This window comes from Pyxicephalus adspersus, chromosome 3, assembly GCF_032062135.1.
Source record: "Pyxicephalus adspersus chromosome 3, UCB_Pads_2.0, whole genome shotgun sequence".
NCBI lineage: Eukaryota > Metazoa > Chordata > Amphibia > Anura > Pyxicephalidae > Pyxicephalus > Pyxicephalus adspersus.
Window position 1 is genome coordinate 55,416,346 of NC_092860.1, and position 27,114 is coordinate 55,443,459.

The 27,114-nt window shown below is 37.3% G+C and overlaps 1 protein-coding gene across 1 annotated transcript; it reads right to left on the reverse strand.

Moving 5' to 3' along the window:
- Positions 1-2,180: 2,180 nt before the first annotated feature.
- On the reverse strand, positions 2,181-26,829 carry PLPP2 (phospholipid phosphatase 2). Its single transcript, XM_072404746.1, has 6 exons — positions 26,719-26,829; positions 7,618-7,769; positions 6,764-7,038; positions 5,785-5,842; positions 3,839-4,015; positions 2,181-3,056 (listed from the first exon to the last, which is right to left on the reverse strand). The coding sequence occupies exons 1-6, from the start codon at positions 26,774-26,776 to the stop codon at positions 2,925-2,927; spliced, it is 852 nt and encodes a 283-aa protein (XP_072260847.1). The 5' UTR covers positions 26,777-26,829; the 3' UTR covers positions 2,181-2,924.
- Positions 26,830-27,114: the final 285 nt, after the last annotated feature.

The window sequence follows — 27,114 nt, forward strand, 5'->3', positions numbered from 1 at the left end:
CCATCCATAAAACAGGGAATCAGACATTCCCTCAAACACTTGCTTGTGGGAATCTTCCAGGTCCATGTGTTACAGTTGCAGTAATTGATTCCCACAAAAGTATATTTGAGGGAATGTCAGATTCCGTTTTATAAATAGAATGCATAGTAATGCTCAACTTCACACACAGTCAAACAAAAACTAAAGCAGTTCGGTAAATGTCTTAATCAAATATGTGATTTACTCAAGTGTTATACTTAAAATATTCGTTAAAGAAGATGTCACTTGTAGAAGAACTGTTTTCACCATTTATACAAGGTAGCTGGTTTCCACTCAGATGTTAACGGCTCACATTTACAAAATGAATAATTTGGGGAAAAACGTTGAACTACTATGTGGTGCTCAGACACAGTGCACTTTAGTAGCAGTTTCTCTGCAAAACATTTAAAAATGTACTGGGCAGTTATTAAAATGTTAAAGCTATTTGTATACAAAGTTCTTGGCATGTTATACAACACTAATACATTCAATCTGTATCAATTTGCCAAAGAGGAGTTTAAAGGAACAGGACCATGCACCAGGTTTACTCCCAAGATGCACATTTCCTTTCAATCTGATTGCTCCCTGTTTGGCTGCAAATAATGAAAATGAATACCAGTTACAGGGCATGGGATGCAATGGTATTCGTTCCCCTCCAGTCCCACACCCTAAGACATTCACTGCCAAGGCAAGTGCAGGTTCTTCTGGGAGACAAATCATCTAGAAGTTAATGTTTAGGAGTTTAGGGAGTGGTTTTGTTTTTTTTTTCCTCCCTGCCCCATGTCATGTAATCTGTGGAAGAGGTCTGCTTTCTGTCAGTAAATACCCACTGTAGCAGAGCCAGTATTGCTCCTAATGCTGTTCATTCTATTCAGTCTAAGGATTACAGAACAATGCTGTTGACTAGAGTAGCTACATTTAAAATGCACTCTATTTAAGGGAACACAGCCTAATTATTTAGGATTTTTTTTTATCAGCTTGGAGTTCAGATTTCCTTTTGTATTCAACGTAGAACAAAATATCCTGCACATAATAACATACATATTTGTTTACAAAGACTAAAAATAGAGGTCTTAAAAACTTTATAAGACTGAAAACTAGCAGGTAGTTGTGCCTTGGTAAGACAAAATGAGTTACATGGCAAAAAATATTTTTGTTGCTTCAGGAAGCTTGTGGTTACCAGTAAAAATTACAGTGCTGAAATATAACTTGCTGGTTTACAAAGGAAACCTTTAGGGCAGAATTTGCAACATGTAAGGTTTTTTTTTTTTTTTAGGTGCTGGGTCAGTGGGACATGATAGAATGACAAGGAGAATGTTTTTAAGGTGCATTCATATTTCTACCCCTGCAAAGTTCCTTATAACTAATACTTAACTGAGGGAATGGGTTGATGCTCTCAGCTGTAGTTGAAAACGCCATGTAGACATAAAAACAATTACACAGGAGAACTTGTGACCACAATGCTGCTGTGTAGTTGTTGATTTACTGGAAAAACAGGTTCCTTGCAGTATTAGGGGGTAGGAATTTTCATACGAATGAAACAGGTAGTGTGTAGTGATTATGCAATGTTGGCTATTTAAGACTTCCCTAAAGCTGCGTACACACGGCAAATTTTTCTCGCCCGATAATCGGTATCGGCCAATTATCGGGCGAAAATCTGCCGTGTGTACAGTCGTACAGTCCTGGCGGATCCATGGACGATGGACGACGACCGATCCTAATGAAAGGGAAGGGGAGAGCGCGCAGCAGGGTGCCACTCCGTCGCTCTCCCCCTCCCCTCTCCATAGAGCATGAACGGTGCTGTATGTACAGCATCGTTCATGCATCGTGCAGTCTTTTCTCGTTGGAAAGGATCGTGAAAGATCCTTTCCAACGAGAAAAATTGCAGGTGTGTACGCAGCTTAAGTGTCTTGCAATCGACTTTCATACACAGGCAGATAGATGTCTCTCAGCCTGCTATCCCTAGGAAGACACTGGGAATCATATGGCCACCAGGTACAGAGGTACAGATGAGACAATTTGTCAGAGTATGGTGACAATGAGGAGTGTGCAGTGATAAAGTTATATTGTAAAGGGAGTTTATGTATACAGGGGGTGTGCACTATTTAAAAAACAATATACCATTAACAGAAAAAGAAATGTTCAACACATTTACAGCCAAGTGAGGATGGGGTGATTGCTTTATTTACAGCCCACAGACTTGCAGTATAGTACATACACAGGTAATCCCAATAAACAAAATATATACAAGAATGTTAAGGCGGCTCTTTACCTTTAACCTCTCCAAACAAATCCATAGGTTGTGGTCATTTTTTTGAAAAGTGGAGAGGTATAAAGCAGTGGTTTTAATACAAGTCACACTCATACTCACTCTATGCAATAAGAAAGGATACTGCATGGTCTCTCTTCTGTTTAAAGAACAAGCAGTTAAATTGTACACAACAGAAAACACAAAACAGACTCATGCACACACTATGATGCCCAGCTCATGCCAACGCTCGGCTGACAAAGATCAGTGAAACAAAATCACTAACAATGGCACACATATAGATTGTCATATTGCACACAGTACTCCAATCTCATTCACTCATTATAGAACAAATTAGAAAGATGCTTATAAAAACACATTCAATCTATAAACAATATAGAGATATCAATAATCCTCTCTTTGTACATAAATTTATATATATAAAAAAAAAAAGTTGCTTTGGCTTTTGTGCTCAAAAAAGGAATGGCCACAAATTCGATTTAAAAAAAAAATCCAAGCGTGTCTCAATTAAGAGAAACCCGCCTATTCAGTCCATTAGCCCCTTGGAGCGGCTAGATGACATAGTTATAGGCCTTCTAGACAGGGAAAAGCTCAACAGTTAAAAAGTTGGTGCAGCTCATAGGGGCAGAGAAAACTCTCAGGATCCTCCTAGGTATCCAAAGTGATTCTGATCGGTTTCACACAGTTGGAGACTTGGTTTGGTCTCAAGAGGGTCTTTGGTACACTGGAGGGGAGGTCTGACTTTGAAAAAATCAGACACATACCGCACCTATGGGAGTCAAGATACAGGGAGATGCTATTACCAAATAAGAAAAATGGCATAATGAGGGAAAAAAATGTAAGGGAATGACAAACATATATCACATTTACTAGTTTAACCCCCCTAGCATTCTAGTTCTGTCCATATTTCCATGCAAAAAGCGTTCCTTTTTTTTTGCATGGAAATTTTTTTATTGTAGGCTATAATGTTTAGGCATAACTCACTGAAATATGACCAATACTTAATAAATGAAATAATAAAATATAAAATAGTATTTAAAATAAATAACACATTATATTAAATAAAAAAACAAAAGTTTGTTAAAAAATAGTGAAAAATAATATAACTCTACAGAAGCATGCATAATATATATATATATATATATATATATATATATATATATATATTATATGAAGATTTCTTTGTATTGGACTCAATACAGCTATTTTGTATTTAATCCAATACAAAATTATTTTAATTTCCCGCCGCTTCACCGTGAAAACCCCGTAGATCGTCTCTGCAGTTGGTGGTAGAGATCAGAGGAGGACGTGTCCCCAGGACCTGCGGGGACCAGCAGGACATCGTGAGACGCCGACTAGGCAAGCTTTTTTTTTTTTTTTTTTTTAAGTTTTAGGTGACCCTGAGTGTGACTCAGGATTTCTGCTTTTTGCAGGTAAAATCCACCCTAATTCACACTCGGGATTACCTCTGGGGGGGGGGTTAAGACATATATAGTATAAACCAGTATAGAGTGTGGATTATGTTCTTACAGGCAACATACAGTGACTTACTGTAAGTGCAGCAACAAGTGCCCCTTGAAGTAGTCCTATTAGTACATCACTCCAATGGTGTTTATAATCTGATACACGTGTATATCCAACATATAAGGCAAAGGACAAAAGGAAGAACTGTATTGTGGGTCTCAGAAGGCGAGCCCACTTTCCACACAACCGGGCCTGGATATATAACTGGAATAAAAAAAAATGGTTTTATTAACAGTTTTCATGGAAAAAAGGCATTCAACTGACACGAACCTTTATCCTAGGAAAATAATTGTTAAAAGTTTTGTATCAGAAAGAATAAATTATACATGCCTCAAAAATGCAGTGTGTGTGGTGCAATGCTCAATATACCTGTCTAGCTCCACAAAGATAGACAACGAATACTGAATGTATTGATTTTGCAGGGTCATCCTGCACACTTCAGTGGGCTGGGGGAAATTATCCATGCTTTATGAAGAGACTGCTTTTTTCTTAAGCTAAGCATGTCACCCTGCCATTCCTGGATCCTAGTACAGGGGGTGTCATATTGTTTGGTGCACGTGGTAATTGATCTATGATACATGTAGCTGCCATTAGCATGCAGTGAGTATCAGCTGACAGAATGATACAAAGTGCAACTGTAATTTAGAAATAAATAGAGGCTGTAAATCATGCTTACTACACACATGAAACTGAAAGGTGATAAGCAGCGCTGTGCAATAAAGTTATCAAAGAAACCCTAACGTTGAATGCTAGGCAGATATAAAAAAAAACAAAAACAAACAAAGTGATACAGCTCTGTAATTATTAATACATCCTCCTGATAAAAGGTCACAGAGTAACAAAGAAAGATGCTCATCAGACTGATGATTTTTCGTTATTTGTCCAGTCATAGGGGCGGTAGTTTAAATGAAACTGCAGCAGAGAAAGATCAAGTTTCTTAGGAATACAAATCCTCTGGCTTGTAAACAGTTCCAGTATATGAAGTATATTTTTTTGTATTATTTTAGCTGTTTTCTTAGAGTTCAATTTTAAATAATAATTATATAAATAATACAAGCAGTGTGAGGTCAATACACTGGCTTTAGCTTCTACTACAGCAATGTGAAGCTTTTAAAAAGTACCTATTTATTTCCAATTTGGGAATGCTGAACACAGACTAAATAGGAGCACTGAAAGTGTAAACAAACTGCTAACAGGTTTCAACTTTAAGTGGTAAAGCTCATTTACACTTGTTTAAAGTGACAGTAAGCACTCTTTTTAAGATCTGTGTATATCATTGCCAAACTAGGGATGAATGGTACTTTAAAGGCTTAAAAGGGCACGTAACAGCACCAAAAATGCTTCAGGAACACTTGCTTTACACACTGCTTTATACAACCTGAAGCTGTCAAAGCAAGGCCTATTTTTCTGACTTTAAACATGTATCAGCCTTTTGCAGTCGACTGTAATGCAAAGCTAAGACTGGGAAGATGGAGTCAGAGGCTTGGGAAAGTGGCAAGATATGTAAGTTTTATTCAACTGCAACAAAGTAAAAACAGGTCCCATGTGCTGTGTAAATTTAAGGACTGGATAGATAAGAAAACAAATCTTTTGGCAGGTAAATTTCTCCCCATATGTATTTCATTGGTGTCTTTAACTGTTTGCCTGGAGTTCCACTTGAAATGTCACACCATCTAAAAAAATGGATCATTACAATTATTCAAAACAATTTACAACTTCTGAACTGAGGCAGGGTTTATTTCCTGCAAAACTGCCTACTGTCTTTGCCCCTTTCACTACTATAACAACCAGGCACAAAAGAAAAAAAAAAGGGTTTAGGCTGTTGTGGCCTTTAAGTTAATGTCAGATACATATAAAATGCACTTTTTTTGTTTTCCTCTCTTGTGAGAATAGGCAACAAAAAGCAAGCTGTGCACTGAGAATGAAATCTTAATGCGTAGTAAGAATATAGGTATACTTGCACACATGCTTACCGAGAGAAACAACATGCAGTACATTCCAAATGAAGAGTGTCCAGAATAAAACGACAGCCTAGAGAAAGAAAAATCAAAACAAAATGAGAACACTCATAATCGTAAGGGTGTGTCAGGGTAGCAATTTGCCCGCAAATTTCATGAATGCAGATAAATAACCACAATAGCACAGTGTACTGGTTAGGAAATCATTTTAATATATTTACTGTTAGAATTACCCATGTATTCCACTTCAAACTATAAAAAATGTCTGGAAAAAAGCAAAACTTCTGGGAGCTTTGTTTTTTATCGAACATCAGCAGTCTTTATTAGAAATAAGACTAAGATTAGGAACACCAATCTTGTGTAAAATTTGGGGAACAACTCCCACCCACATCAGCAGGGTACTTTCAACTCTAAAGCGACCAACTCTAAAATTAAGTATGAGTACCCAAGCCTGCAGGATTATAAAAGTTTCTATAAAATAATCTTTGTGATTGTTAATTAGATGTTAATATTTTTATGCCTGAAACATTTTTGTCTTTTATGAATAAAAACAGGAAAAAAATGGGCACCTAATATGTTCCTTAGTCTACACTGACTTTAATTTTAAACACTTATAAAATGACCATACAGCTAAAGAAGAGTTAGAATAAGCCAAAACGGTCAAAAAAGCCTTCCAAATGTCCAAAAACATCCACTCATGTTATTAGTAGCGTTAGGAGTGCATATGGGCATTTTAACTCCTTCCAAACACTGCAGGATGGTGTGGAATGGCCCATTAGAATTAATTGGAATTTCAAACATTGGTTGAATGCTGGGGAAACAGCATACAGCAACATAAAGACTAAGCCTTATTGTATATAATTATAACATATTCATCAAGTACAACACAAGTGAAAAAAAGTCTTATGGATAAAAATGTCAGCAAAAAAAAAAAAAAAAAAACACACACAAGAACTACAGACTAATAAAAAGTACTTTTGCTTAAGTTGCTCACCTTGACTCGGTTACATTGGCATGGCTGCCACGACATTCAAATTCTGCCACATATCCAGAGCAATTAATAGTTTTCCAGTCAGGGTCACACACAGCCAGAAAGTTAGGGCGAGGTCGGCCTATCATGTACTTGGCTAGGTCTGTAAGAGACTGGCTGACAGAGGCACCAAAGAGAAATGTTCCTATCACCTTGTAGAGTGCGGCCACATAATTATTACACTCTGAGCGGGAGTACAGGCGCTTAGAAAATACCATATACATTTCTCCAGAAGTTATCTGTGGAAAACAGTGAAGAACAGTCAGTCATCAAATTACCAGCATTCTTTGTTGTGAACAGTAAAACAATGTAGTAAATACAAACAAGCAAATAGGATTAGTTATCGTTTTTCTGCCTCTTCATGGCAGTTTTTAGAAGTAATTATACATTAAAATTTACCTTACAATTTTCTCCAAATTGACTACAACAATAAGGAGTATAAGAATATATCTTTTAAAAATTTTGCTTTTAAATAACATCCTTGTGAATCTGTAAAATGTTATTTTCAAATACTTGGAAGTTCCCTTTCACAGGGGAATGTAACAGCCTAAGAACATTAAATCTTAAGAAAAACTACAACAACAATTAGAAAAACCAAACAACCAATACCATAATATACTGGAAAAAAAAATATCCTAAGAGAAGTATGTAAGACGCAAACTATATTTCAATGGTTTCAGTTACATTAATTGGGGATGGAGGTTTACGGATTGCAGAAATTATAATTTCTTTATGTCTACAATATAAATAAATCCTTATTGTTTTCATGCTCTCTTAATACCCATAAACCACTACATTAGTTTTCTTTAAATACATACAATTATAACTGTGCAGGAAATGGTGACTCCAGCCATTAGACCATGAGTTATGGTATCTTCTCGGTATGGGTATTTGATGGATTCATCATTGCAATAGAAACCTCGTTTGTACGGCCTGTTTACCAGAGTCATAATAATAAAAGGCAAGGATGCTAAAAGAAAAAAAAAAGATCAGTTACATAACACACATTTTTTTCTCACTTTGTGACAAATCATGACAGTGTTTTTAAGTATAAAGCATATGAGAGTAACTAATAAATATGCAGCCTTATATTTCATGATTTAAATCTGTAGCTCCAGAGTGACATCACCAGTCACAGTTCACAGCAATCACCCTCACCCCATAATACACTGGGAGAATGAAAGGAAAAATGACAGAAACCAAAAGGGCAGCACAAACATATTTCCATCAAATATTCTGGAAAGAGTGATATAAGAGACATAGGGAACTGGTACAAAAGTCAAACACACTACAAACCATTTGAAAAAAGTGCTGTAAATATAAACAAATAGTTAGGTTGTGAAGTGTTAATTACATGCAGAGGGCGTAGCACATGGATTAGAAGGGCAAGTCTAAACTTTACCTCTCTCCCTGTACCTGGTCTAGCTGGTTTGGATGGATGAAAAAACACTTTTTTACCCCGTGTCTTTACCTGACAGTAGTAGATAGCACAGCTACTACTAGCTTACTAACATATTCAACCTCAGACATGGAAGACTAAATTCTGGTAATATTTTAAGATTTTCAAATCTGACAAGTTCATCCCATTTATTTATTATCACAACTATCAGCCTTGAAAATAGCAAGCAGCTATATACTATTGAACTGATTTAGGAGGTCTACACTGGCTTCTCTAATTAAGTTCTCTTTGTGAGCCCATGTTTTCTGAATAGGAATACAGTATTGAAAGCAATGAATGACTGGTTCAAAGCTGTAAAAAGACAGTAACTAGCAACACAGATGGATAGCACTGGATAATTATGCCCCCAATCTGAATATTATGAGGGGAAATCAGAGGTTCAATCAAGCCTAAAGATATGTATTGATGATAGATTATTGTTGCCAGAAATGATGGTTATTGATGGTTTAACAGCAACAGTAGGAACAAACAATCACTGTAGAGACAGCTGTTAGATCTATAGAGAGTAGAAGAAAAGTGTGCATTTTTGCTCAGGTAAACAAACATTTGTTTTAGCATGTTTGTCAGTACATTTGATATATAACAAATGGTGAGCTTTTTAGACACCATGAGATAATATTATAATTAGGCAAAAATTATATTATGTATAAAGCAAATTGTGACGGCAACATGCATTTTTATTCTCACACAGTAAAAAAGTTTGATGAACTTTGCAGCAAAGAATTAGCAATTTGCACCTGGGCAGTTCATAGTTCTTGGACCCTGCTACCAAACTAACAAATACCCATAGTGGTAGAATGTGAACTGAAGCATAAACACGCTGCATACGTTTGAATGATTCTTGGCATAGTCAGTTACAAAAAAAAAACCCTGAAAATATAATAAATAATTTATAGAAAAATATAAAATGTATCATTGTCTCAATACAATTACCAGGCCTATTGAATCTAGCTGGATGTAGTATTAGGCTCTTAAATCTGGACACAGAGCTAGTGCTTTAGCGCTTTTGTGAAGCATATGAGCATCCTAAATGCTTTCTGAAAAGCTGTTTCAGAACAACTTGTCCATGATGCCCAGAAAGAGCACTGAGCCAGGAAAGGACAAGCCACAGAAAATGTCCAGTCAGCAGCTTCTGGCATTCTGGCTTAATCCCATTCACAGTATAAAAAAAATGCCTAGGGAATAGAGCCAACAGAGGTTTTCTGTCAGGAACATCAGAGTTTAAATCAGACCTCTACAGAAAAATAAACGCAGTTATTTTAAAATTTAACTTTCATTGTAGATGGAAAAAAATAGTAGATGGATAAAAAAAAAAAATTCTATTTAACCTAAACATGCATGTAAATCAATAAATGCATTTTAGGTATTGTTCATTTTATATTGCTTTAACAGTTTCCTATATAAAATCAAAAAGTAAAGGGTGATCGTTTGAACCCACTGAGTTTGTTGGTCTATTTTTAAAGCACTAAAAAGAGAGAGAAAGATGTCCTTATAAGTGTGGTGATGATCTTTCAAAGTTTAATCAGGAGCCTGGCACCTAAATTGGGGTTTGCTTTAGAAACACATGACAGTAAAAAACAACATGACGACATTCACAACATGTATGAACTAAAAACAGATTAAAAGATGCTCAACTTTCCATTGCTCACTTGCTGTTATGAAAACCAGAAAGCTTTTAACGAATTTGAAGCATGTAACAACCTATTATGAAATACTTTTGGCTTATACTAAGGTTAAGTTCACTAAATAAAATAATGTTCTCAGTCAACAGCAGTGCCTTTATATGTTTATTTAAGCAAGCAAAACTAGCATGTACAGAACTTTAAACCTTTCCTTGCAAGCAAAACAAGGTTGTGACATGGCCTTTAAATTGTATATAGTAAGAGTCTGCCAGATGTGCAGCAGATCCACCAAGAGGAAAATTGAAAACGTAAAGCTATGAGGAACACCCTCTTTAGTGTATGGATTGTGCAAAGTAATTTGAAATTCGGCATCTAACATTGGTTCCATTGAAGTTATAATGTCCCGGGGACAACAGTTTAATGGAAATAAAGTACTGGTCTACTGCAATCACAAGCTGTAGATCTCCACCACTCTGCCAATACAACAGATGATTGTGGTACTGTGACACAAGGTCTGGGATGTTAATAATGCGAACCCCCAAAAAATAAAAAAAATGTATATATTGCAGCTTACACACCTTAGATGATTTAATTCATTTTTATGGAATTCTGCAAATAAAACTCTTGCAAATATATTTTTTCATACATCTCTGGGGGGTTTGGTGTATTTCCACCAGATCAGTGCAGTAACATGGCACAAAACTTTGTGTGTAGGAGCTTCATGTGTCTGTATCCCTGTAGTTTATGTGCAGGCCTGCCAGATTCCTCCTATAGCTCTGCTTTCTCCACAGGTTATATGCAGCACAGTAACTTAAATTAAAAAAATACATTCTTATAGCAATCATGTTGATAAGTATTTTAAGTATTACTCCTGGCACTGAACTTCAGTGTTTAAAAACTCCACTGTGTAGCTGGGCAGCTGAAGACCTTAAATAAAGAAAGATCTTACATCAGCTCCCTCATCTTCATCCTATGATGACACATTCTGTTTTCACATAAAGACTGAAATGCAGAAATGCTGGGAAATGTGGTCTGGTATTTATTGTTTTTCCTTTTTACTTTGTATGCCATGAAGTCACACATGATCAGAGAAAGAGAAAATGCGATTATAATCTATACACAAATTTGCTTCTAGACACTGTTTGCATTTATAGATCAATCTGATTACTATTAGAAGGTGGATCAATTATGGATTATATTGAGTCTAGAGTTCAGCTTTAAACATTTCTGCCTGTTCATTCCCATTACATGGGAATAATTGTTCACAAAAAAGGTTTTGTTTTCCACTAGCTGCTTAGTTTACTGGAATTGACTTAGAAGTCTAAACAAAGAAAGCTTATTCAAGCCACATCTAGGGACTGCTAAACTGCAACATACTAAAATATCCTTCTTGGGTTTAGTTATCCCTTACATATTTCAAAATTAATAGTAACTGCATTACTATATTATCACAATCTGAGCCTCTGTATGACATTTACGTCAATTACATATTTGTAATGTTTGGTTCCTTTTCCTTTAATTACATGGGTGTGTGAAAAGGTTGTCTCACAATATAACAATTACACAACTGCACAACTATGCATGTAGATGTTTTCACTTGTAGAAAACATGAGGAGAATATTTTGTGCTGTGAGAAAAGAAGCCCCTATTTAAGAAGATAATAGTTCTACCAAATTACTAATGATGTGACCCCAAAAACTGTATTCACTATGTTAAATATGAGAAAAGAAAATTTGAACCTTGTAACAATGATAACAATGCATTCTGCAATATTGTGCTTAAGTGTAAACCCATAGTTTATTTAATCCATATCAATTTGAACACATGCACACCTACAGCCAGAATATAATAAGATGTTTGGAAAATGTGGGTATGATTGGCAACAGAAAAAAAATACTTTTAAGATCCAAAACTGTAAAGGAAAGGGAAGAGGGAGTGTGGGTAGATTACAAGAAGAATGTTACATGTATGCTTCCGATAAGGAATTGAAAACAAGAGCCTAACATGGTGTAGTTGGAGAAAATTAATTCAGTATTAAAATGCAAATCGGAGTGATGTAATCAAACAGATGAAATTGGCACCTGCATACACCAACAGTTTAATAGCAAATGTAATCTATTTTTATACATTTTAACCTTTTAAATATCCATCCCTCTAGAATTCGTATACAGTACCTTTTCTTTACAAATAAGCACTTAAAGTTTACTTGTAAGTGCCATTTAATGAAATGTTAACCATCTGGGTAAAAAAAAGAAATAAAAAACAAAACAAAATGGAGCATTTTTCTGAAACCACACAATTTCCTTAGCTCATGGTTTGAATAAGGGTCAACATCACTCCACACAGACAATGATGGACGTACTGCGAGTATAGGCTATCACCATGTGATGGTCCTGACATAATTGGAACAAGAAACAACACTGTAATGGTGAGTTTTAGGCTGACTAGCTTTCAATGAAAAGTATAATGAGGAGTATGTCACTGCGGCTTGAGCTGCTGATATGGGTATAACATTTTTTTTCTTTTATGTGACTATAGATAGGATAGATAGGGGTAAACATATGAAGGACAAAAACATACAAATGTACAATTTAATTTTCTCCATGGCACAATTGAAGCAACCTCAAAAAGCCATGTGCACCTGTGCCCAAATTATGGACAACATGCCCTATGTGACAGTGTACAAATTCTGGTTTATCCTTTTTATTTTGTCTTTCCCCGCTGTATATGCTGTTTTATTCTGTAATTGTCTTAATGACTATAAAAAAACTTTAAATGTTATAAAAAAACAACTACAGATGGCAAAACAATTAGGGGCTCATAGACAATGTTGCAGTTATTGTTTATTTAAATTGGGCGATGGGGTGTAAAGCCCCCCAGAGGTCTCTATGATCTATGAGAGCAGGTCATAGGACTGACAGGTTATCTGACCAGGCTCTCTACCGAGCTTTGTGTCTTTACAGAACTTTTACTGAGTACCAAAGCAAGCACAAGCACATTGCTGTACCATTTGCTTTATAAGCAACATTGCCTTTCAAATTAGCCTCTTAAGCTGCGTACACACTTTCAATAATTATCGTTGGAAACGAACAACGGAAAATCGTTCACAAAAAAGGTGACAGACACCGACGAATGAGATTTGTCGTTGGAAATTAACGACGTTCACAGCGGATCCGATTGGCTGACAATCGTTCGCTATCTATCGTGTGTACGGTCTTACAGCGATCGTGCATGTTTCTACAATACACTTTCTCCTATACATGCCACTCCCTGCATTGTTCAAATGATTGTATCTAGCCTGTGTACACTATTGGTGGATTATATTTGAAAAATTGTATCGTTACAGCATGTACAGAATTGTGCACCTATACATTCGTTCAAATATATCTGTGCATAATCGTTGATCGGTCGTAATTGTTCTGTTTTCTAACAATAATTATTGGAAGTGTGTATCTAGCTTTACATATACATGTGGGTTTTCCCATGACACTGCACAAGACCTGTCATTGGGAGATGTCCTAGTCATCTAAACCATTACAATATGTCAAAGTCGCAAAGATGCGCTTAGACTTCACCTTTAAGAACTCACTGTTCATATGCTCCCTAATAAATGTCTATACATACAGCTTGGACAGGTGACATTATATGATAACACAGGTCAACATGTCATTTTCATCAGATATCATTTTATGTGGGCTTTGTAGCATTTTTGATGTGGCTTTCAAATTTGTGTTCAGTTTTTCTCTAGCACACCTAGTTTTTGTGATGCAGATAATATATTGTGTGAAATTCGTTATAAATAGCCTTAACATATTACAACATTTAACGACTATTTTTTTTTTTTTTAAGGTTAGAGACTGCAATAACTGCCATTGATTTCATTTGTCATCATGCCTAGAAATTGCCTTAATAATCCAGACAGTTTCTGTTACATGTGGTTCATACACGACGAAAGCACAATGTCGTCAAATTACCACAGAACTTAAAAAGATATACAAATTATTATTTGGCTGTCCACTTGGTGACCAGGATAAATCTTGGTCTCCACATGTCATCTATGCCAGTTGCTCCAATGGACTGTGTGATTGGGTAAATCTGGGTAAAGCAGCAATGCCTTTTGCAATCGACTGCTATTTTTGCTGTATCAACAAAAGTGCATTCTCAGGTAAAACTAAGCACAAAATTGTATTTCCCAAACGCGATTCTGCAAATGGCCTGTTCCCAATTATGATTCATTGCCAGTTCCGGTATCACCACATGATGGACTTGCTTCTGTAGAAGGTGATGAGGAATATGCTGGAGTAGCAGCCAGTTACAACCCCGAATCATCTGATCCTGACTACTTGGTCAATAAAGATTCAGAACCAGAGACCTTTTCAAAAGCAGAGCTGAATGATCTCGTACGTGATCTAAATCTCTCCAAAGAAAGAACTTCTCCCAAAGCAGAACTTCTTGCTTCAAGGTTTAAACAGAAGCACTTGCTTGCAAAGGGTGTAACTAACTCACTACTGAAAACAAAATCATAACTTGATATTGTTCTTCATTAGTGATAGCCCACTGTGCTACTGTCATGATATAAATGCACTCTAATGGTTTGTCACAAGAGCGTGTTCCATCTGAATGGCATAGAGAGGCATAAAATTCTTTTTTTTTATTTTATTTGAGAAAACATCTTCTGCCTCTTTCTCTATTTGTAGCCTTGAATTTCAATGGTAACCTTTTTGCACAGGCTAACAATAATAATACCAATATTCTTCTATGAAAATCCAACCATTCAAGTCCATGCCTTGGAGTAAGGAAAAGTACAGCTGAGGGGGAGTGCTGGAAATATCAGACGCGGCCAATGCAGAGCTAAATCTTATGAATGGCCCGCCTCTGAAACCCCCCTCTTCAATAAAATAGTGCAGCTACTAAAAATAGTATTTATTTGTGTATAAAACAGTCCAATGCAGGGCCACGCATAGGCAGGGAGCCGGCGGGTCTACAGATGCAAGTGATGCTGGGAATTGTAGTAGTGGCGCTATTTCAGTGCAGCGGCGGGCCAGCTGCAGTTCATATTTAGGATTCCTTTGGGGGGCCAAAGAATGGACATTGGGGGCCAGATTTGGCCCCCGGGCCAGAGTTTGACACCCCCTGCTCTAAAAGAAGCTTGAAAGCAGTCTTACTGCATAATAGTAATTCCAAACCAAGTTTACCGATTGCCCATTTCGTTAACCTAAAGGAGTTCTATGACAACATGAAGTTACGACTTGAAGGAATCCAGTATAAAACACACCAGTGGAACATCTGTGGGGATCTAAAGGTCATTGGCATGCAAGAGGATTCACAAAATATTGCTGTTTCCTATGCCTATGGGACAGCCGATCTATGGAAGACCATTATGTCAAGCGTGATTTGCTACCAAGAGATACCTATAAGCCCAGAACAAGCAATGTCAAGTTTCTGCCTCTGGTTGATCCGCATAAAATATTTCTGCCACCTCTCCATATCAAGTTAGGCTTGATGAAGAACCTTGTAAAGGCCATGGGTAAATCAAACTCCATGGGTTTTCAGTACCTTGTTGAGAACTTTCCAAACATAAGCACTGCAAAAATTAAAGAAGGGATATTTATAGGGCCACAGATCAAGTCTGTTTTGCAGGGTGATGTTTTCAAACAATCTCTCTCAGCAGCTGAGCTAGAAGCTTGGTATGCATTCAAGTGGCTGTGTGAAAATTTCCTGGGCAACCATAAGTCTCCTGCATACAAGGAAGGAGTTCAGATTCTGCTTGATTCCTACCAGAAACTGGGTTGTCGCATGTCATTAAAAATACATTTCTTGCACTCGCATCTAGAATTCTTCCTGGAAAATCTTGGTATGGTGAGCGACGAACAACGAGAACGTTTTCACTAGGCAAATTCAGTTAATGGAGCACCGCTACCAAGGTTCCTGGAATGAAAGTATGATGGCTGACTACTTCTGGGTGCTGTACTGCCACAATCCAAAGAGTACACAAGAAAATCATACTGTAACCATTTCTAAAGAAACACTGGTACCTGACTGACACTGTTCAGTAGATCTATACTGCAGTGTGCCTTATTTTACTTCACACTGAAGATGTATTAACATTCACTTCAATGGTGCATATGTTTTAGTACAAAATACATGCATGTACAATGGTAACTATAATAGTACTCATAACTTGGAAACTGTATGTGTTAGGGGAAAAACTGAAAACAGATCTGAAATCTGCTGGAAAAACTGATTTAGAAAAGTTTGCTGTGGTCTCTGATGATTATCAAAACTAATTTTTTGTTGACCTGTGTAATCTATAATTCATTTATTCTGTCAATGATTTTATTGTTTTGGTAAATCCCAATATGTTCCTTCCCCATCTTATGTCGTGGTGGTAATTATGGTGTCTTAAGACCTGTATATTACAGAGTGATTTATTCATGCATTAAGCACTGACTGTTTATAACTTACCAAAAGGTGAATAGAGAACATGCAAATCTGTCAAGATAGCTGTTTACACATTGTTCTAAAAATGTTTTCCAAAATGAGCACAGTGATGTGCAAACTGATCTGAAAATGGCACAGACACTGAACACTTGCCTACATTGTTTTAGTGAGAAACAATGGAAAGTGTGTGTCAAAAGGGAACAGAGCAAAATAATGTACATTCCTGTCCAACCCACAGTTTCTATGAAAAAATGGGCCTGGCAATTTTAATATCTGCATTATTTACCACACTGTTTGTTCTTTCTACAATCTATCCTAAACACGACAAAAAAAGGTAAATGGTAAGGGAAGGGTACAGAAAACTCTGAAGACTTCTTTAAGAAACCTTCAAAATCATTATGTTTGTGTGCAGATTTTTTGAGAACTTGATTTTGTGAATCTTTTGTGAGCTTTATTTACTTCAAGATGACCTCTAGGTAAAGCAGCTAAACATAGAAGTGAAATACCTAAATAGAGGTTGTGTATTTTTACCTGCCTATAAAGGATTTATAATTACAGTTTGATCACGTGGCTTGAAAAAAAAAAAAACACACAAGGTTAAACCTACAATTTTAAATTCCAGTGTTGCTTCGATGAAGAAGGCACATGCCCCATAAATACATTTCTGGTTTTCAAAAAAAAATTTGGATTTTTCATTTGCATTAAAATCAGGTCTAATTGTTTTCTAGTAGATTTCAAAGCGGACCAGCATGAACTGATTTACGTATACCATGTTCTGGTAAAGTATTGCAGAAAGGCCTTTTAAAACCCAGGCTTATAACAGATTTGAATTAAAACAAATATATGAAATACTTTACATAAAATTAAGTGCTATTTTATACCTTTACCTTATGAACATGTGACCCACCCAGAAGCAAGTCTGACTATGGCCACAGGATAAGCCCATTATACAAACACTCATAAGGAGAAGGGCATGCCAGCTTCTCCTTCAGGCAGAGATGCTGGTCTTGTCCAACTACTGAAGCCTTTTCCTTAGGGCTATAAAATCATTCTAAGGACAATGATCATAAAAACAACCTATCTCTATTAGGCCAACATTGCACACAATTTTAACAACATCAATGTAAAATATAAATACTGTCCAAACATGTTATCCAGGTACAAGCCATTCTTGGCAGTTGATCTCTGTGTTTATGTTTGCTACCAATACTAAAACCATATTTAGTAATGTAAAAAAATCCAAGGCAATAAAGGAATTGCTGGACTGTTATATAGAAATAACTGACTAGTCTATATCAGGAGACAAATTGGTAAAAAAAAAAGTAAACACTATATTGTGCCATTAGACAGGATGCATTCTGGCCATGTTCTTTAGTATTCCCTAAATGAAACCTGGATAAAAACATATCAGTTGTCACGCCTTATATATACTAATCTCAGCTGAGAGCAGTAGTTGTGACTTCACAGGTAGAGAAAATGACTGGTAAAGACAAACTGATGCTCACACACAAAGAGCAAAAGTCTTCATCTTATTACTTACCACCTCCTTCCATACTTTGCAAGTTCCCTATTGCACTCTGTATTCTCTATTATTCACCACCTCTTCTGTACTCTACACTGTGCATTTCTCTTAGTACATTACACATTCCTTCCCAAGGTGTTTATTAACACATGCTCAGAAAGTTTAAGGTCTACATTTCTGAGTGCTCAAGCATACCTGTGGGTACTAGGACTGTTGCACATGTGCAGTGTATACAGCAAGTCGCAGGATCTAGTTAGCTAAGCCCCTCCTGCTGTCAGCATAGTGTATCCACACCCAACATTTTCTGAAGCACGCGTATCGCTGTTCTACTACAGGTGGCCGTGGGTGCTCCAGGTATTTCATAATCCTAGAATGACACTCAGACAGCTTTTAATATAAATATTTTTTTACTATTAGCTTTTCACTTCATTGCTTTATAAATAGGATATGAAATATACTTGAATGTAAACACTTTTATAATTTGTTTTGTTTGCCTTTTGTATTGTTTTTTTTATGGCTTTGACTTTTTGGAAATAATGATCTTTTTGGTTCCAGTACATTAACAATTTTAGGCTGGATCCTTGAAAAAAAATTCCTCATGTAGGATTTTTTGTTTTCAAGATGATCCCTGTAGTTCTCAGATAAAAAGCTGGGACTAGAGGCGTCTGTGCACATTTAGCTGTACTATTACGTCATAATGCTCCCACAAAAATATGTTTCCACATACTTGTCTTCTGATTTTGTTTTGTGTCCCTTAGTAAAAGCCTTGTTGTCAGAAAGAAGATCGAAGACAACTCAGTAACTAACACGAAAGTATATGCAACACAAAAAGAAAGAAATAGCACGGTTCCTGTACACACAAGTTATTCTATTTCAACTAAAAAGATGCACATTTTACCCACTTATAATGTGGTTAAAACAGATGGCTGCCAAGAGATACAATGTTATGCTATCGAATAGTTCAGTACAAACAACACTTAATACAAAGCTATACCTGTCACACATGGGAGTTTGTACTGAGCTATATCATGTATTCAAAGCTTAGAAATTTGGTTTTCGAGGATGGCTCATTTGGTGCTATACAAACAAATGTATTTCACTTTTTTAACAAAAAATAAACTGGGCTTTACGTACATGCTTACATTATCACTAAACCGATTTCATGCATTGCATTACAACATCTGAGAAAAACACAGTCTAAAAATGTACTCTGTTCTGGGTCTCAGTGGCTGTAACAATCATATATGATATATAAAATAATTTAACATTCCACATTCCTGTGTTGCTGCTACTCTTCTTAAAAACAGGTCTAACATCATGCAAAAATATGTAAAAACCTTCAAACATGTACGTATATGCTGCTGGGTTCCCTTGTAGCCATTATATCAAAGGTTCTCAATTCCAGTCCTGAGGACCACATACAGGCCAGATTTTGGTACAGTCATTTTCGCATTCTTTGTAAAACCATTTCTTACTTCAATTGTTACTGGTAGAGATAAACCCGGATGGTACCTCTCAAAGACTGTTGAGTTGTGGACTCCCGAACTAGATAGTGTTAAAAATAGCTTACTAGAAACATCAATAGGAGAAGATGCTGTTACACATGATATTCCAAGGCAACTGTAGGTAAGACTTATTGGGCGACTGCCTTTCTTTTCTAGTGATCTTTCTCAGAGATGATGTCACTCGCAGATTTATTCAACAAGGGTTTATCAAAGAATGCATGCAGCATCTTTTGTTTATAAATTTGCGATGTTCATAAGCATAAAGAGATTGAAAAAAATACACAAATCTTCCATTTATGTTAGGACAGTATTGCAAGTTTTCTCTGACACATTTGACTGAAAGCAAGGCATCACTACTCAAAAAAAAAAAATGATGTGGATTGTAAGCTGCCGCAAAGAATCACCTCTTGCTCTGCTTATCTAGATGGAGTAGAAGCAACCCATGCAGGAAGGTGTTAAGGTGCGTACACACTTCCAATTTTTATCGTTCAAAATGAACGACGAACGAACAACGAACGATCGATTGGGCAAAAATCGCTCGTAAAAAAAGTAACCAACGACGCCGACGAACGAGGAAAGTCGTTGGAAACGAACGACCGGACCGGCGGATCGGATTGGACGACGATCGTTGACCATCGTTCGTGTGTACGATCGTTCGTTGATCGTCCATGGTCTGAGCATGCGTAATGAACGAACGTTCGTTCACTTCCTGTCGTGCACATAGTTCCTCTATCGCTCAAACGATCGTATCTATTGTGTGTACAATATCTACGAACGATCGTGTCGTTATCTGTATGTGCAGGATCGGTGCTATACGATCGTTCGTAGATATCGTGCGGGATTGTTCGTTTTCCAACGATAGTAATTGGAAGTGTGTACGTAGCTTTAGTGTTTCACTGTCTGTTGTGTTTTACTTTTAATTAAATTTTAATCCTGCCACCGGGAAGTTCTTGACATACAGCAGAATCACAAGTTTTATAAATTGCTAAGAGAGAACTCTTGTCTGCACTTTATAAAGTGAACATTTCTGATTAAATTCCAAATCTCCAAATTTATATGCAATCTGAGCTAAAACATGCAGTGAACTTTTCGAAACCCCAGTTCAAACCCCTCTACTAAGTAAGACCGTAAGAAGTACAGAATAAATTTAAAATTCACTCTGTCAAGAAGTCTCTAATTTGCAGTAAGTTAGCAAAGGCTTCCCGGACTCTCTGTGGGAGGCCAGTTTTCTGCATGACAAGGTATCAATGTCATTTTATCAGACAAATCTTTGTTCTCTAAAATTTTGATAATATCAAGATCCAGAATGCTAACAAAAGTTATTTCTACCTGTGAAATCAAAAAGTTTATTTCGCCAACGGTCAGGCTAGATGCAGATACCATTTTCTTACCTCATTATTGCCCCATGTCCCTCCCCACAAACCCTTGCTGAAGCTCCAATTAAAAAAACGGGAAGATGAATGTGTGTTTAGCCATGTACAAACTGCATGATATTGCAGTGCACCACATGGCAAAGGTGTGTATTATAGCAAAAGAACTGACTTTAATTACAAAATGACTCAGAGGATGGGACTTTGGTACAGGACAAAGTAGTTGTTGAATCAATATGACAGCTAAGAAAGCAAAATTTGCAGTGGAAGCCTTCACTTTACTCAGTACAGGTTTCCTTTTAATCACAAAAGATTAGAGACATACAAAGCTGAGCACAATACTGACTGCTTTGCAGGATCAAAGCACACATGGTCTGATTTTGCAGACTATTCTATGAGATCCAGAGAAGAAAAACAAGGTGTAGTATAAAAAAATGGAATTTGGAATAATAATAATAATTGTATCTTTCCAAAAAAGGGGGTGGTAACTACCCATCTACACAGCTGTCAGGAAGAACAGACACCCATATTGAAAGACCTAGACTCACATCCTAATCTAGTAACAGCTCTAAAAAATTGGATTCCCCTTCACCTTGTACAGTAACAATGATCACAAAAAATTAAGGGGCGAATCCCCCCAATGAGGAAAGGACCACTGTAAAAACCTGACAGAAGGTCTTATTAAAAAAAAAAAAAGTTTAATATTAGCGCAGCACTATTTATTATGCGTGTTAGGAGGAGAGATACTGCCCCACTGTAAAGTGGACTTCAAATTACCTTTATGGTCAAGAATTTAGGAACATGTGAAAAACTTTTGTTTAGCTTTTTTTAGGTGCTGGAAACCCTGACCAAGAACAACTAGCAGCAGGTTCTTAGAAAAGAAAACCAATATTCCTGGAACAGCATGTACAGTAGTGTTGTAATGCCAGTATGTGGCATATTCTGCAAATATCTTTTATGGTGTTTATAATATGACTTCTTAAGCCATGAAAGTTACACCTATTCAAAGGTCACATATGAAGATAAGTCAAAAGCATAAAGGGGGAAATAATAATAATAAAATAAAATAATAATCCTGCAGAGATAATCCATAATCCAGAACAGAAACCACTGTCTACAGAGTAAGATTTTTTTTAAATATAATTTTAATACAAGTATTAAAAAAATAGCACAGTAGTCTTTGAGAACATCATGCAAAAAATTAATGGTCTCAACGTCTTTGACATGGGGGAAAACCCTTAAAACTAAGAACACCTCGTATATTTACAATTTCCACAGTTCACAGTACATTAGCATGGTGGTCAGTAGGAAAATCCAACATTGCTGACTGATGGGAAGAATGCTACCCTTACAGATATCCAGAAAGATCATTGGTATCCAATAAACTGACCTGAGACACACACATTGCTCATTGATCAAGCAACCCCTAGCAACCTCTAGAGGTACTATAGGGTTCTTTTTTGTAAAATATTTTGTGCTTGCATGCCATCTATTTATTGCCAGAAAATATACTCAATAGTAAAAAAATTTGCCCACCTAAATATTTTAATCTTAAACCTGTGTTTTGAAGGCAAACCTATCTTGCGTCTCCAAAAAGAATTGTTAGAAAGTTACTGCCTCTAGGGCTATGGAACAAAGAGTGTGTTTTTCCATTAACTCCCTGTTTTGCATAAAAAAGGTCCGATTACACTGTGAAAGGATACAATTTCAATAAAAGAATCCCATCTATGTTCATTATCATTCTCTTTACTTCAGATGAATAAATTGCTACATAAAACTACTGTGTAGTCTAACACACCTTCAGTGAATAGAAATGTGTTGATATACTATCATTATTACTAAACATTTGCATCTGCATTTTTCTGGCAAACTAAGCAATTTACCTAAAACTCAGACAAGTCCACACAAATCTTGGTGTTGATCTTAACTCTTCTTTTTCCTTTATTTTATGATATAATGTATTTTCACATTCAGATAAAACAAGTTAAACAAATAAAACATGCACTTTTAGTGAAGGATGAATTATTACATATCACCTATAATCAGTAAAATGTGTTTTGCAATTATATATATACTATAAATATCTTTAGCATAAGGCACACCTGTATGCACACAGCGACCTCCCTGTACACAGGGGAAGGCCGACACACCTGGGTGAGTTCTCCAAGATCCTGCAGATCAGGTTTATCTACATGATTTCCTCAGTCGTTTAAAGCTCTTTGTAGCACCATGAGGAGGAAATGCACACCCGATCTAAGTTTTGTTTGCAGTGACCGTGATTAAAGCAGATTTTATAACTAAATCAATGGAAAGCTTGCTGAACTATATATTAGTTATTGAAACACTAACACCATTAGAAAATGTGAAGAAAAAATGTAGAATCACAAGAATAAGTTTCCATCTCAGATCTTTGCTACAATATGCCTGTCCATTAAAGCCCTAACAAAACAGCCCACAGACTTCATGTTTGCATGAAAAGGCGTATATTTCCATACTTTAAGCAAGAAGATAAAAAACACATTGAAGGGATGGGTACTTCCTGTGAATTTCCATTAATTAATATTTAGAAAGCCTTTGGACTGTGTTTAATAACATTAGGCAGTTAGAAGTGGTGTGCAATGTGATGGAGTCACTGATAAGCTTCCTGTAGATCAGCCTTTTCTGACCTTTTTAACCCTTTGAAATTATTATTACACAGTATTTATATCGCGCTGACATTATAACACAGCGCTTTACAAAATGCATATTCATGTCACTAGCTGTTCCTCAAAGGGGATCACAATCCAATGTCCGTCTACCTCAGTCATAAGTCTTTAATACAGCCATTTTTTTTTGGGGGGGGGGGGGGGGAGGCAAAAAACTCCATGTTTTTAGGAATGTGGGAGGAAACCCATGCAATGTTTTAGGAATGTGGGAGAACCTGCAAACTCCATGCAGAGTATTTACCTAGGACCTAGCGCTGCAAAGGCCAAAGTGCTAAGCTCTGAGCCCCCGTACTGCCAGGCTAATAACTTTCAGGTCTTAAGGTACCCGTGCTATAGGTACCGTATATATATATACCCAAAAAGATCATTGGAGACCTGAGAGGGACACATAGTTAAATGCTTAAGGAACCCATAGTAATCTCTGGAGGAACCACAAGGTTCAACGGAACCCTGGTTGAGAAACAAAGCTGTAGAGCAGGGGTGCCCAACACGTGGATTGCGATCTACCAGAAGATCGCAAAGGCAGAGTGGGAAGATTGCGGAGCCCTACCTTTCAAAAATAAACTCTACTGCGCACAGAAGTTAAGTCCAAATACTGTTGTTGGTAGATCATTTCACTTGGTCATTTTAAAAGTAGCTCACAAGCCAAAAAAATGTGGGCACCCCTGCTGTAGAGTAACTAATCTGTACAACAAGAACCTGGCACTGGCTGAATTACTGCCCTGTTCTAAAGAAAAACATTATATAGGTTTCTACATCAAAGTAAAATCTTCCAATCTGAAAAGGGAATAGTTAACTTGTAGCAGGGAAAATAAAATCTGTGTGAAACTAAGCATGGCAGAATCTACCTGCTGTCAGTTCATCACTTCCCTGACAAATATGAAAGCCATGCACCTTCTTCTAAATGTTTCATGTTATCCTTACTCAACAACCACCAAAGTTACTATAAGTCAGCTGAAAATAATTCCTTTCCACACATGGAAGAATGTCAAATCAGATAACTAGAAAGACAGAGAACCTATTCAAGCCGCATCCTACCAAACAACATCCCCTAATTGAATAACTGAGCATTTAATTAGACCCCTGGGGTTGAAAAGAAAAGTGAGGAACAATAAACCCTGTAAGCAATGTGAAATAAAACCTATTGGTAATGTCAAGAAATGGTACATGAACCAAAATATTGTGCAATATTCATACATGTTGACAACATATCCATATCAACTGTTTTTGCAGCCTTATCTGCCCCTGCACCTGTTATATACTTAATCACTTCCCTAACAGAGAGGGTGTGCACAAATGTTTATCATTTAATAAAGGCAGCAAGGGAACACATGGCTGGCAATAAACAGGTTAACAATGGACAGGTTTTGCATTAGTGGAACCCATCCCACATGGGGACAGAAGTAATGCTGATAAGACCATCCCCCAATGTAATCAGAGCCAGGATGGTAAACATCACACCCAGGAGGAGAGATGAGCATAGCATGGGCTTAAAAAAAACAGAAAAATCTATTAACTCAAATTAGGAGTGTGCTATCAGAAATTCCAGACATAACCCTGTAAATCTTTCTATAATCTGCCATACCTGAACACAAATCAGAACTGCTTACTGAAATAAAGAAGCACACTACAACCAGCAAGTTCAGGGATCAAATATTCTTAGTGGTTCAGTCACAATAACATCAACAGGCAGCTATGTGTTAAAGTAGAACTAAAGTTTCACACTTAAAAACTGTGAGCAGGTAGAATTTGTATTTTAGAAGGGACAGGCGATGTCCCTTCTGCAAAACATAAAACATACTTACCTGCCTGACATTTTTTTTTTATTATTATTATGTATATACAGGGCATGCGTGGCTCAGTGTAGGATGCTAGGATATGCAGGGTGCCCAGGGCTGCCGGGACTAAATAAACTCATCCTAGCATGGCCAAAGATCTGACACCTGGAAGATGACTGAATAATAATGCCAGCGCCTGCAATGGAGCAAGGACAAGAAACATGCAAATCAAAATTTGTGACCACACAAGTATTTTTGATTGCAAAGGAGACATTGCCAATCCCTTCTGCAAAGAAATAGTACATCTATGGTGACTTTTTTGGGGGGTTTAGTTCTGCTTTAAGGCTACATGTTTAAAATCTAAATTGTATCGAAAGGCTTTTGCATTGGATATATTAAGGTGTGTTAGAAGCCTTGTTAGGTTTTTATTATTATACGTATCCCCACCAGGAAGATTCAGCTTCACCATATGTCCAGGTGACCATTGTTGGATTTTTGTCACCTGGGAGAATTGTTTGTGTGCCATAGTCATTTAGCAACCCACCACACCGCATCACTGCATGTTTTACTGTGGGAAGAACGAGGTTCAGAGAACCCCCCAGTCATGGCACACAGCTGTATTCTGTCACCAGAAATAAACCCCAACACTTGTTTCCAGGGACAATTATTAAGCATCAGTACTGAAATTAGGTTAATTATTTCTAATAGATTACCCTTTTTAGAGATTTCTCATTTCCCTTGTATCTAAAAAGAGTTTTCTCCATTTTATGGGAATAAAGTTTATTCTAATCCAAAACACGTTTAGAGAGAATAGTGAAAGCTTAACAAATATACCCCACTATGGATCTTGGCAACTATCCTAGGACTCAATGGGGGTGATTGAACTGAAATAATGTGTATTTCTCTCAATGGGGACACTTGTTGCAGTAATGAGGAAAAGAGATTTCCCCTTGCTTCCTGTTTTCTCTACAAGATAGGAAGTGAAAACTTCCCCATGGAAAACCAACAGTGGTTTTAAGCTTTCCACTGTTCCATAGCTAATAAAAATGTACATAAAGCTGCAGATAAAGGTGTAGCACACAAGGAGGTGACAACACATTCCCCTGCACACAGGTGAACAATGTACATGCAGGGAGAGCTGCTGGGGAGGAGGGGGTCATGTTTGTTATGGGTTCACCAGCTGGCTCCATAGACACGGCACAACAAAGAGGAAGGGAGTAAATAAACTGGGGGACGGGGAGGGAGCTTTTGGGAAAGTCGGTGACCGAACAGCAGCAAAAAAAGTAACACAGGGAGGAGCAACACACAGACGGGGCACCGAGCGGGGAGGAAAGAAATGAAGGGGAACGACTGGGGAGAGGAGACCTGAGGGAAGAATGAGACCGGACAGCACAAAGAACAGCAGCGCTACACTCCAAAATCCCGGTAGAATGAGGTGAGACGTGGACAGTAACCATGCCAGCCGCTGCACACCTTCATCCCACCGTACAACAACTTCCTGAAGGAAAACTACTCACCGACGCAGACGCATAACACGTCCAGCAGCACATACACGTTCCTCCGGCCGGGCAACATCCTCCCCCCGCCCGCTCCGGTCCGCACTCCGGGACCAGACTGACTGAACCAGCCCCGCCCACCGCGAATCCAGGGAACCATCCCGTCCAGTGACGTCACTCCGGCCACGCCCGCTGTCCCACAATTAACCCTTCCTCTTCTGAGAATAACCCATAATTAGAGCTGGTTACATAGGTGTGGGTGTGTGTTCTCTGTACTCCACATAGAAAGGTAGGTATGACGACGCACCTCTCCATACAGTCACGTGCCTGTTTATAATAATATATTCGGATTTGTATACAGACATTATTTTATTATCTTTTATTTATAGCGCCAACATATTATGCAGTGTTTTACAA